A 13,148-nucleotide genomic window follows, 5' to 3' on the forward strand; every position below is an offset into this window, starting at 1 on the left:
AGAACTTTCCTTTGAAATGAGAACAGCCCCCTTGAAAAAAAAAGAAAAAAACAAAAAGCACTAATGATCTCTCAACAGAAGCAAACCTGCTGCATACACAGAGAGACAGGTCCATTATTCCTGGGCATGTCATGTCCCTGGAACAACAATTTCTTTATATATTTATTTGACTTCAGAAAGCCTCAGCTACTCAACCATACTGCCTTTGTTCACTGCTTCACTGTTCACAACCTAAATCTAAACTGTCACAACTAAACAAATTGAGTCTGGCTGACAGGGATGAATAAGCCTGCTACAGGCATTGAGTCCAGAGCTGCTGGGTTGATAAAGTACAAGTGCTCGTCTATGGACTGCAAAGAGCTTCCATCCTCGTATTTAAAGCAAAACATGTACCAATGAAAATAGTAGTTATATTGTTTTATTCTCTATTTAATTTGGCCTGCTCATTCCAAAATCTTTTCAAATGATTTTCCTTCAGCTTTCTTAAGATCACGAGGTATTGTGGTCAGCATTTGTTGTGCACAGGAGAGGACCCAGACTTCCTTTCAGCAGGGAAACTGCCACACAAGCTCGCCTGTTCACACCTTTTCTCAGAAGCATTCAGCCAAGTGCTGGGTGTTAATTTGGCCTGTCTTCTGACTGATGGGAGGCCCTGTTAGGTAGGTCTTTGACGTTAACCGTTTCTAAATTTCCACAAGAGCAGGATTCAAATCGGTTCTGACACATCTGTGAAAAACAGAAACAAACAGGGTGATCACATAGCTTCAGCTTGGCCAACAAAGTTTACAAGGTCAGCTGGTAGATAAAGGTAAGCTAATCTGTTTGTGAAATAAAATAGATAAATTAGTACATTTATAGAATACTGCAATTTTTTTATCATAGTTTTTCAGGCTTTCTGGAGGTGTTTCACAGTTGTTTTTTGGACACTGGATGCATTTTCATTCATTTTTTTCTTCCAGCTGATCACTTTCAGGGGAATGTTTTCTCAGTTGCCACTTAACAAATGAACACTTTGACCTACGAATCATCAAAGCATAAAAAAGGACCTAACCAAACAGGAACCAGTGTTACGTCTAAGACAATTTAGCAAATAACCTAATTTAAATGGTATCTTTGGGCACTATGTTAGTTGCAACCTGTAACAAAAACACACCATTTGTTCCAATTCTTTTAGTTGAATCCATAAAAACACCAAAAATAACACAATTTTACATAAGATCGCAATCTCACATCAACAAGGTGATTCCCAACGAGCTATTAGCTGCATTGTCAGTGGTGTTGGGGATCTTGTTAGAAGTGATGGAATTACGAACACCATCGTGTTTTGAGCCGCCATGCAGTACCATCTGGAAAGCTTCTGATTAGCAACAACTTCAGCATGTCAGTGCTGCGTGCATATGATCATGTCCGTGATCATATAAACAAGCAATGGAATACATTATGGATTGGCCTCCCCAGAGCCTGGACTCCAACATTACTGGAACATATTTATTTATTTACCTTTATTTAACCAGGAAAAAATAACAGTTTCAGTTTCCTGCCTCGTATTTGTGCTGCAAATGGTTATAATAAGGTTACATCTCAGGGTGACTTCCTGGGAATATTTAAAAGGGACATGTTAGTTCATGTTAGTTCCAGACATTTATTTAAAAGTTGGATCAGCACTCCTGTAATAATAGTCCACACACATCACATACAGGAACAGATTAAAATAAAAATAATCATATTTCTCGAGGGTTTCTGAATGTTTTTGGACCACAGTTGATTCAGTGGTGACAATAAATAGAATCATTTCACAGAGTTTATAATCTTGAGAAAACTATATCCATGGATTCAGATGTGTCTTCTTCCCTGTGAATGTGTGGGATGTGTATGGAAGTTGTAGCAGCACAGTTTCTAGCACACTCTCAGAAAACCCTGGCATTTAACAGCTTTGGTCAGCCTTATGGATGACCTCATAGCCTTTAATGTGTTCAGTTTAAGAACTGCTTCAGGAGAAAAACAAAATTCCCACAAAACTGATGGGAGTTGTTTCAACCACCAGTCCGCTTTGCAGCAGAACAGTGGAGCACTTCACCCTTTGGAAAAACTGTGTATGTTTAGCCCTTTTTAAAGAACACAGTTACAAAGTGCTTCAAAATGTGAATAATCATTCAAGAGATGTAAATATATCAACATATACCACATCCAAACAAATATAGCAACTTAATACAGAAATGTTAAATTTGGATTGATCACCCAATAAGACCTGTTGCCGTAGATTTTCAGTCCAGTTTGTGGGTAATTTGGCACACTTCAGCTTATTCTCCTGAAAAACGCAGCCAATACCCAAAGAAAAACTTCAGAAAACCTGAATAACCATTGGATTATCAGTGACTACATGAATTTCAGCTGAAGTGATTTGAATTAGCAAATCTTTAGTCCAAAAACACAGATTAATGGGCTGAAAGCACAGGAGCTGTCTCCCGCAGCTGCAGGAAAGAGCGATGGTGAAACCATGTAGTAAATGTGTAGACCATAAATCCCAAACAAGGTGCTGAAATCTGCCAAAAGCCGAATGATTATTTTGATGGGGGTGATTCTACAACCTTTCACAATGAAGCTCAACACAAACATTCAAATTAGGATTTTGTCTCTAATGAAGCAATGAAGTGGAAAATGTGTTTCTTCACTAAATGCCCCAGTTGTTTTCATAGCTTATTGTTAATATGTATTTGGAGCTGTGTATATTTATCTCTCTCTATATATATATTATAATATCACATAAGGTCAACAAGGACTCTGTATGTGTCGATAGTGGGTTCACTTTGATGCTCCTGTGAGGTGTACCAACAATACCTAAAGCTTTGTTATTTTTAAAGAGTGGCGCATGGAGTCACATTTAAATTTGAATTACACAGTTTGGCCCGAGCACTCCTTTCACTCCCTCTTCAGATCAAAAGGAAAGCCAATAAAATGTGTTACTTGCAGGCATCAGCTTTGAAGTTGCACCTCTGCATGCTCATTTGAGCCCACGGGCATAAAGTCAGGAGCGGACAGCGCCTTTACTGACATCAAATTGTACTGTGTCCATAAACCCAACCCTAGATAATGATTGGCATCTGATATATTTGAAGGAGCAGAAATGTTTTTATGTTTGACATTTTTCCTTCATTCTTCAAACCGATTCTATTCTATTGAAAAACAGAGTCTAGTTTTCTTACAGACTGTAAACCTGCATATATTTTTTTCCCCTTTCCTTTTTCAAATACAAGAATGCAAGATGCCAGGTGATGACCTGTAATCAAGACAGCTCCCAGGAGCCTTTGCCTATTCAGCATCGTTAAAAGGAGCGACGGAGCAGAGTTCCCAGCGGTTGTAAGAACCGTGTAATTATACAGCTTTGAAATTCACGGAGCGATAACTCACCGTCACGTGGTCCTTTTCAGCGGATTTTATATTGTCTTGTTCAGTTAAAACCTAGGATAGACCGACGAGTCTTTCCTCTCGCGTAGTCTTAAACGCATGCAATAAATGGAGGAAAAAATATCCTCACAATGGCCTTTAATGTTTCATCAGAAGTGTGAATGTTAACTTCGCAGCAGTAAAACAAGCATGATTATGAGTCATTTGGTGCTATTCTTTCTGTGCAGGATGACGAGGAGACACTAACCCAGTTGAGACAGCACCGGAGCTTTGCCTTTCCTCTGAGTGTTCAGGATTTCTGTGGACGGTGGAGTAATGAAATTTAGGAATTGCCGTTTTTCATTTAAGTCTCTCATTTATGTTAGTGAGTGTAAAACTCTGCTAAGCATTGAGCAATAATTACTGCTGGCAGAGAAGTTCAAACGGCCCATTCTCCGTGGGTTAGTTGGGTAAATGTTGTTTTGATCCTTCATATGTACTTTGTGCTGCTAATGTGCCATTTTCTACCAGCCAAGTCTCAAATTTGAATACAGAACCACAGCAACTAAAGTATTCCTCATGCTTACAGTTTATCATTTATGTAACAGACAGCTCGATGTGATCAGCATCAGAGTTTAACAAGTTGGCAAAACTTAAAGGAAAAGCCAGGGCAGTTAATTTTAAAACCCTTGAACGGAACGTAATAATCATCAAAAGGTTCTCCTGTGATTGTTGCATTATTCAGCAGTGCTCTCTTAAACTGTTTGTTTTTGTTGCTCCGTTTTTATGATTGTTCATTTATTCACGTGTGAAAATAAACGGTTCGCTTGAACAGGCGCGAACAGCAGGACATTTCACCTGCATGTCATTTATCACAGGAAATCCATCAGTTCGCTAATAGGGGCCGTGGGCCCGAGTTGGAAGTCGATATTTGATTGCGGCCAGCACCAACTTCACTTTTTCCCTAAATAAGTGGTTAAGAAAAACTCATTTTACGGTGGTTGAGCGTGCCTGAAGGGCTGGAGGGTGTGGAGCAGTTGTAGCAGGACTGATTGAGAACTGGGCAGGCGTGCAGCTGACTGGGAGTCAGAATCAGAGAGAGTATTAGCAGGTTGATGGAGGTCTCGCTTCATTATCTTAACATGCAACCAAAGCCTTTTCTGGGCTTTTTCTATTAAACGCTGAGGTCAGACTGTCATCAGTGCAACATGATTTTTCTTGCTTATATTGACTTTACGCTCTTTTCATTTATTTCCTTCATTTATTGTTTTTTGTTGATGTGCTTTGACAGCCGTTCTCCTTTTCCCCCCACTTTGCTCATAATATTCTGAAACAGAGTATCATGATTGTGTGAACACGGGAGGAGCTTCTGATTTATATACTTTCCTATTATGCTGACATGTTTAACGATCTGTGATAAGTCACTGAAGCGTCTCCCTCAACCTGTGGTGAGGAATTAATAAGGACTAATACTCAAGCTACTTTGACTTAATTCACTTACGGTATAGTTTTATTTATAGATGAGTAAAAGGCTATTAATTTAAAAATAAAAGGGGGCAGTTTATTCCTTTTTTAATGCTTCATAGTTATAGAAAATCCGGTCTTTGTAGCAGTATTGCTGCCCCTGGTTATTATTGTGTGTATGCCGGTAAAGTAGAAAGACTTAAAAGAAAATAATGTTTGATGTGCTTTTGAAAAAGAAGTTCCGTATCCACAGGGCACAGCTGCGCCTTAATGTTTCTTAGAAAGAAAAATATTCGCACACAGGAAAGCCGTGAAATATTTCGATTATTTTAGTCGCAAAGAAAAATACAGCTACAACACTTTTGAGAAATCTGCCTTTGCATTTGTTTTACAGAAGCAGGAGAAGGAAAATTTGACCTTCAAAAAACAAAAAGTAATTAACTGTTATCACCATTTTAAATATTATATCCATGCTTTATTGTTGACCCTGAAAGAAACTGTTACATACATTGTATACATAAATAGATACATAAATAATTAATATTCAAACAGACACACTGTCTCAGTGAAGTCCATCGATGTTGCATGTGTGACAGGTGTAGATGATATGTATAGCTGAGGTCTACCACAGTTTATGTAGAGCTGGAACAGAAGGAGTACCGGAGGCAGGCGGAGCCGAGTGGGGGTTTTTTTGGGCACTGTTAGCAGGAGGTGAAAGTTTTCCAGAAGAAGTTTTTACAGGGAGCTTTGCGGTCACGCTGGGGAAGCGATAGCCTGTTATACACAGCTCTCTCCTCCAGACGAGACTCCAGCGGCTCCTCAAGCTCCACAGGTGTCGCTTCTCCCGGCAGCATGTTCGTGTCCAGAGCTCCATCCAACAAGCCAGACACCAGCTTTAGGATCAGCTCCTTGCGTTCTTTGCTCAGCTCCTAACCAGGAATCAGAAAGTAGAGATAATATTATCACGGAGGAAAAATCATGGAAGTGTGACTTTAAAACACTTGTCTGTGATGCTCACAGATCATTAATACTTTTCCCATTTTAAATTATATATACTGACAATATTAATCATGTCAGTTAAAAGCAGTTTTAATTCAATTTAAAAAAGCCATTTTTAAATATCTTACTATTTATTTACATAACCACAGATTTTGTTTTATTGTAAGTTACATTTTTGTTTTCAAAATTCGAATCATTCAAACTATTTCCCATGTAGTAACTGGATACATTTATTAATAATTACACCTCAAAGTAAAAAACAAACAAACATCAAACTAATATGAGCAATACGAACAATCTCCTCACCCTGTTCACATGGATGGGGCTCCTATCCTCCACAGGAAGCACGGCAGCTGCTCTAACGCTGAACACAACCCCCATGAGAGCTGCTAACACCACCAGGAGCTGCATGCTGTGACAGGAGTGCAGGTGACCGACCAGAGCTACAGTCACAGGAGCAGGAGGCTCACAAAGACAGTGTGGCTGTGTGTGTCTGTGTGTGTGTGTCTGAGCAGGAGAGTCTGAGCAGCTCAGACTAGCCGGAGATCCAGAGAAGAACGATGGGAGAGAAAAAAGTGGAGTGCAGTTGGTGGCAGCTGCTCAGAAGATTTGATGTTTCTTCAGCTCTACCTCTAAAGCCCCTCACTCTTTTATACGCCTCTACCCCCTTCGTGTTTGCCACTGACGTAGAGGGTGGTGGGTGTATGACGGAGGGTGGAGGGTGTGTGCGCGTGTGTGGATGTCGTTGGGGGTGTGTAGGAGAGCATGAAAGAGGAGGAGAGATGAAGAGGTCAGGACACAACAAATGGAACCGTTTAAAAGTTAACCTTTTTGACAAATTGTGAGATGGCTTGCGTACATGTGATTCATCGGGAGGAAACATCTGCAGCGCACGACGACGTCAATTGCCCGTTACCAGGTTTTGACATCAACTAATGCGTTCGCAGTTACGATAGACAATCTCAGAGAATACCTGTCAGACAGGTGGACGGACAATTCCACAGCTCATCTAAAGTGTGATACCAACGGATATGCCTGAACCATTTTTAGCACTTAAATAAAGCGGCCACATTTCCCTGTAGCAGGAGTCAAAGTAGATCTAAAAGAGATACAAATTGACCATGAGCCAGCTTATCTTCCACTCCCAACACAGGCCGCTGTTTGGCACCCTACCCCGGGCAAAATCCTGTTCCTGTCATATTGCTTCTATATGCCTCTTTGACACCTGCAGATTGCAATTGAACGGTCTGACACTCGCACTGACTCGCCGAAATCTCTTCAGGAAATGCACATCACCAATCTCGTGGAGTTAGCATAGCTGTTAAAAAGGAAGCAGCAGTGTTCAGTAGTTTAGTGCTGATCCATAAGGATCTTGTGGTTATCTTTGCATTAACATGGGCCCCGTGATTTGATGCATGTGGTGTCTCTGAATCGAAAATGAATTAATGTCCTTTGCTTCACAATGGATACCAGACGCACTGCACGACAAATGGATTCTAAAACTGCCACTGAGGTTTTCTACACAATACCATTAACATACATTATAAGTAAAAATTAATTCCTCAACTCTTTACACAGGTTTAACTACTAATCAAGTTTGCTTACATAAAAAGTAATATTTTATAGGTCTAATATAGTGACATAACATAAACTTATTTACCAAATAACACCATAAACTGTATTTTATGGCTTAACAAAAAAAAAAAAAAACATTTAATACTATATATATTTAAAATGTGTACGAGGTAAATGTCTCACTGAAGTTAATTATACTTTCTTGTCTGAGATGACCTTGTTTCAAAGTGTGTGCTAATCTGCTGTCAACCTGTGAGACGTTTCATGAAAAAGCACAATTAAGTTGAGTTTACAGGATTCACTGTTTTGCTGCTGGCAGGGAACATGCGGCGCTCGTATTCCCGTATGCCTCGTTTGATATGTTCAAATGGATTTCTCATGCTTCCACAACAGTCTCTGGGTTGATTTCTGCAGATCTGAAGCTGGCCCAAAGCAAATCCAAAGATTAGCTGACTGTTAAAAATTGTTGTATTGGCAGTTCAGTGTGTTTGAGGAATATACAGCAACATCAGCTTAAAGGGATCTGCAGATGACACTGCAAGAGACTTCAAACACTTAAGGAACCCCCAGCGACTACTATAGGTGCTCCAAGATTGCATTAATGTGCATTAAAATCTCCATTTTCATTATTACGTGTTGTTGAGTCACCACCTCAACAAGTAACTGAAATAGATGGCTGAGAATTAAGTGACTCACAGATCATATAAGGGTTTAATGCTTTTGTTATAAAACAAACAGGTGAATCTGTACACGTGGAAACAAGCCACCAATTTAGCTGTAGAAGAAATAAATTTTAATGTCAGTCTATTGTATTCCCAAGTTTTGTTCCTGTGGTATGGAGATTAAAACCCAGTCAAATTAAAAATTCATGGCTGTCGCTTCATTGGTGCGAACACAAGCCCATAGAGATGGGCTTCATTTCCTATATTACAGTATTAACACTCACAAGCACAAATTATCTTTATCATCCAGCTATGGGCACAGCTCCTGCAAAGCAGCGTGACAACATAACACTGAACTGCAGGTTGGTCCCATTATAATAAAAAATGAAAAAAATATTGGTGAAGACTGAGCTTTTGCACAGTAGTTTGAGTTGACGCAACTGAATGGTAAGTTCCACAGTGACACTTCCCATCATGAAACACTAAACAGCTCAGAGGGTCCGACTGCTTTTTACTCTAATTCAAAGAATTTCAGCAGTATAATTCCAACGCGGAGACTGGCCTAAAACATAAAAGATTCAAGGATGCCACCTGGTGCCTGAATACCAAAGCTGCACGTGTCTCAACACTACACTGCTCCCACAGAACCTGCTCACCATTTGCAGCAAACAGCAGCTTGAAAGCGTGGTTGGAAAATGCAGACCTCGAAAAACAAAACATAACCCAGCCATTGATCCATTAATTTTGCGTTACCAGTTTATTACAGTTCATGATTCTTATAAAAAAGACAAATTCATTCATTCAGGTATAACACCATGTCCCAGTAAAGAGTCAAGGTAGCCATAGCTAACAGTAAATCATGTCTTACATTAGCTCAAATCACTGAACTATTACATTTCCATTTAAAGAAACGATCTCACATCCTGCAGTCAGACTCTTACACAGTACAAACAGTACACCCAGTAATCAAGACCCAATACTGCATGCTATAACTGCATAATGAATTCACATGTTAAGACTATTCATGGACTGGACAGCTCTGGTAACATTTCTAAGTTTGCATGTAATGTGATCTCTTTACAGTATTCGATAACTGACGCTCAAAGCTGAGCCTTAACTAAACCAATTAGGTGCTTTTTTGTTTTGTTTAAAGGGATCTTTTTCCATTTAGCTTCTGAGTAGGAGACCATAAGACTGGTAGGTTATGCGCAACCAGTTTCAGGCACTATAGGGTTTCTGTGTAGTGGACAGTATTCTGAACCATGATTGTGACAAGATATCAAAATAATAAAAGGTCACAAAATAAATGTGCAGTAGAGGATTACATACACCAATCAGACACAATAAAATTGAAGCCACCTGCCAAAGTATTATTCACTTGACCTGTAAATGGTAGAGCGGTTCCTATACTCCATGTAACAATTACACATGTTGTGCTATGTGTAATTTATTGTTTTACAGAAAACAGAATTAAAAACAAAAACAACATTTCAGAATGAGGTTAGGTTTGCTTCACAAAATGCAGATAAGACAATTACATGAAGAACTGAAAGACAACACAAGAGTGTGCAAGACCGGCTCAAAAATCAATATTTTCTCTGAACTGAAAATCTTGGGATGACGTTTAACTACGTAGAGTTCAAGAAGCCATCGAAAAAGGTTGTTTATCCATGTTCTAAGGGTTGGCTGAAGGATGCACATGGCCCTTTGCTGCTGGTCATGCTTCTCTGAGCACCTGTCAGACAAGACACCAGGTGAAATGCAGAAAATACCCCTCGGCATTGTGTGGATTGCACCCCCAAGTGTGGGACAGACTATTAAAATTTGAAACCAACTTACCTTTCTTGCAAACTCTGGGAGAACGAACGACGCTTTGTGAATTTCAGGGTTGTAATATTTAAGGCTCATACTTTCCTTCTCTTCTTTTGACAGTGCTTTCACTGGTTCCCTGAAATGTGTTTCCTAAAAAAAACAAACAAGGCACAAGGATGATCAGGGAGAAACTGTTATGCTATGGAACATTTCTGCATTTTCTTTTTTTTTTTTTTTTTTTTAGGCAATCCAAGAACACTTGGGGAAGTGTGGTGGATGACAAACTGAGAATGACAGTTTAACACCTACAGGATTTTTACTGCAGAGCATGAATCCAATTTGGCCACTGGGATAAGTTGGAATGGTGCTGTAGGCGTAGTCCACCACAGGGAATAGGGTTTTGCAGAAGGTCTGCATCTCCTTTATCAGCTCCAAATGGAGCCACTGACACTCGCCTGTCAGTTACAAAAGCAAGAGGCGGGGAGAGGGGAGAAAAAAAAAAAAAAAAAAAAAAGTGTTACTTTCCCATCTTTTGGCATTACTCAATCTGAAGGGAACAACTCAACAGAAAGTAATCCATTCACTAACTGAATAACAGTAACATCTTCAGCAGACTCAAAATGTTACTTATTAGCCAGCTTTTAATGCACAAGTCCAGTGAAATATAAACTTACCCTGGGAACAAATAATTCCGCCACTTCTCAATGCTGCCTTCATCAGCTGGTAGTAAGACTCCTTGAACAAGCTCTCAGCAGGTCCTGAAATAACAATTAAAGAGATTCTAATTGAGACTGCCTCGTTAAAGCGTGTCCCGTATTTGTGTTGTTTGATTAGTTCTTTGGACACACAAGGATTGTGGGACTTTAAGCAGCACCTACCCACTGGGTCTGATGAATCTGTTATTATTATGTCAAAGGCGTCCTGATTCTGCTTCATGAATTCAAAGCCATCACCAATGTGGAGGGTGAGCTTGGGACTGAAAAACCCTTTGGCCATCCCTGGCAGGAACTTCTTTGACACATTAATCACATCCTAAAGAGAAGACAACATAAAAATGTCATCAAAGGCAGCAGAGAGGACAATCCCTACATCATAAATTAACAGAGTTGTTGCTCCTACCTCGTCTATCTCACAAAGAACCACTGATTCCACCAGCGGATGCTTCACCACTTCCCTTAGCACACCCCCGTCTCCGCCACCAATGATGAGCACCTGTGAAAATGCAAATATAACCGTCACAGCTGGAAATATCCCGAATGTACTGTTGTTTCACATTTACGAGAAATACCTTCTTAGGACAAGGATGGCTACACAGGGGAAGGTTTGCAATCATTTCCTGATAGGCAAACTCGTCCCTCTCTGTGCACTGGATCACTCCATCCAGCACCAGCACATTTCCGTAGGTTTTGCTGGAAAGTAGCATTACAGCACAGCATGAGGCAACAGGATCACTTTTACATAAGAGCTTCCGTAGGATTCAGATGTGTAACCACATGCTTAGTACCATTAAACAAATACATGTACCGCGACTTAAATGAATCTAGCGTTACCCTTAAAGTTTACACTAAAGTTTCAATGACGTGCAAATCACGAGCCAAGCTTAAAAAACGTCGTATCTTTCAACCATCTGGGGAAAAAAAATCATGCTCTAGGTTGCTCATTCAGTGCGAGCACAGCTAACAGCTAGCAGCGTTAGCTAAGTGAAGTTAGCTTCACTGTTCTCACCTCTTGAAAACCATAACATCTTGAAATTTGGATTTCTTGTGGTAGAGGACCTCCTCTACTTGGAGACTCATTGCTTGCCCTGGCCATAGCGTACAAGACTCTGTAAACCATCCATCTTTAATGTGGTCCATGACAGCTGCCTACCGTGTTTGGAAGCGTGGCAGTGAAGAGTGACGACAAACACATTGCCTAACCGCGAGACTTGACGCCCTCTTCTTAAAGCGAATGGGAGGGCGCTGACGTAGCTGGGTCTTCACGACGCTAACCAATTGCGTGGCAGGTTCTCTCGTATAGTTTGTTTGACTTCACAGCGGCCGCACGGCCCACGAGCTGAGCAGCCCACGTGAAGCGCAACCAAGTTGGCGTGTGAACACACCCGTGAGTTTGGACACCAGGGTGCGGGAGACAAGTGTATGCCTGTTTGATAGTTTCAAGGAAATTTAACAGTCAGTTGTTATGTTCTTCCAGGGGCGGATCTTGAAGGGTGGCATGGGGTGGCATGTGCCACCCTAATATGATCTCTTACACCCAGGGCTGGACTGGGACAAAAAATCGGCCCGGGCATTTTGACTAGAGCCCGGCCCACCAGGATAAAGATTGAAAATGTGACGTCATTCAGGGGTAAAACCGCAAAGGATTCTGGGAACTTGTGGCAAGAGGTACTAGCGATAAAAAGAAACCCAAAAAATGCCAAGAAGCTGTTGTATTATTAACTGCAATAGCTGGTCGCATGACAGCCATGGAAAGCCGACGGGTAAAGAGATCGGTTTTTTTTTTATCGGATTACGTAGTTGAAGATAAATTTTTTAAGCCATGTTTCCGAAGTAAGAGCCGACGGATGGTCTGGATATACCAAATATAACGTCCCAGAACACTCCAGCTCACATGTTAGTCTGCTCCAAGCATTCCCACAAAGATCAGAGTTTTGTAGTAGTTAATACATCCTTTTTCTTAACATAATTGGTGATATAGGTTACAAGTCTGGCGCTGAACAGAAATGGTCGCGCTATGCTCCTTTATTTATTGTGCATAAATAGTAAATTGTCCTGACACAATATTGCGTTTCGCTTCTGTTATTATGGTACATTGACAAAAACATATACTTTTATTCACAGGATAAAACTGTTGTTTTGTATCACTAATTGTCCAGTGCGATTACAGCATACAATATTATTGTCACTGCTACATTTCTGTAATGCTACCAGAAATTATTTCCACTACAAATTAATTACCGTTGAGCTCAAAGGTCCTATTAATAAACGGTTAACGAATGTGTATTTATGACGACGATTTGTGAGACTGGTAAACTTACCTTTGTTCGTACGATGGTCTTTTAGAGCTGGGCGATAGAACGATAACGATATGTATCGCGATATAACTTTTACTCGATAGAGAAATTAAGCTATCGCGATAGACCTCGCCGCTCTTGTCCTCAAAAAAAAAAAAAAAAAAAAAAGGTCAGCCAATCCAAATTAAGTAGCGCAGAGCCGAACCAATCACAGCCACAGCGTCACGTCGCGTGACTTG

The 13,148-nt window shown here is 40.3% G+C and overlaps 2 protein-coding genes across 2 annotated transcripts; both read right to left on the reverse strand.

Moving 5' to 3' along the window:
• Window positions 1-5,301: 5,301 nt before the first annotated feature.
• Window positions 5,302-6,463, reverse strand: sst6.1 (somatostatin family member 6.1). Its single transcript, XM_085259368.1, has 2 exons — window positions 6,154-6,463; window positions 5,302-5,777 (listed from the first exon to the last, which is right to left on the reverse strand). The coding sequence occupies exons 1-2, from the start codon at window positions 6,256-6,258 to the stop codon at window positions 5,550-5,552; spliced, it is 333 nt and encodes a 110-aa protein (XP_085115494.1). The 5' UTR covers window positions 6,259-6,463; the 3' UTR covers window positions 5,302-5,549.
• A 2,355-nt stretch (window positions 6,464-8,818) lies between these two features.
• Window positions 8,819-11,823, reverse strand: srm (spermidine synthase). Its single transcript, XM_085260716.1, has 8 exons — window positions 11,622-11,823; window positions 11,185-11,305; window positions 11,016-11,108; window positions 10,775-10,928; window positions 10,571-10,654; window positions 10,206-10,351; window positions 9,924-10,046; window positions 8,819-9,819 (listed from the first exon to the last, which is right to left on the reverse strand). Exons 1-8 carry the CDS (start codon window positions 11,750-11,752, stop codon window positions 9,802-9,804), a joined length of 870 nt encoding a protein of 289 aa, XP_085116842.1. The 5' UTR covers window positions 11,753-11,823; the 3' UTR covers window positions 8,819-9,801.
• Window positions 11,824-13,148: the final 1,325 nt, after the last annotated feature.

The sequence above is a fragment of the Mchenga conophoros genome, linkage group LG20 (genome assembly GCF_057382185.1).
Source record: "Mchenga conophoros isolate Kocher_MC1m ecotype Shallow Benthic linkage group LG20, M_conophoros_male_GT1.1, whole genome shotgun sequence".
NCBI classification, from domain to species: domain Eukaryota; kingdom Metazoa; phylum Chordata; class Actinopteri; order Cichliformes; family Cichlidae; genus Mchenga; species Mchenga conophoros.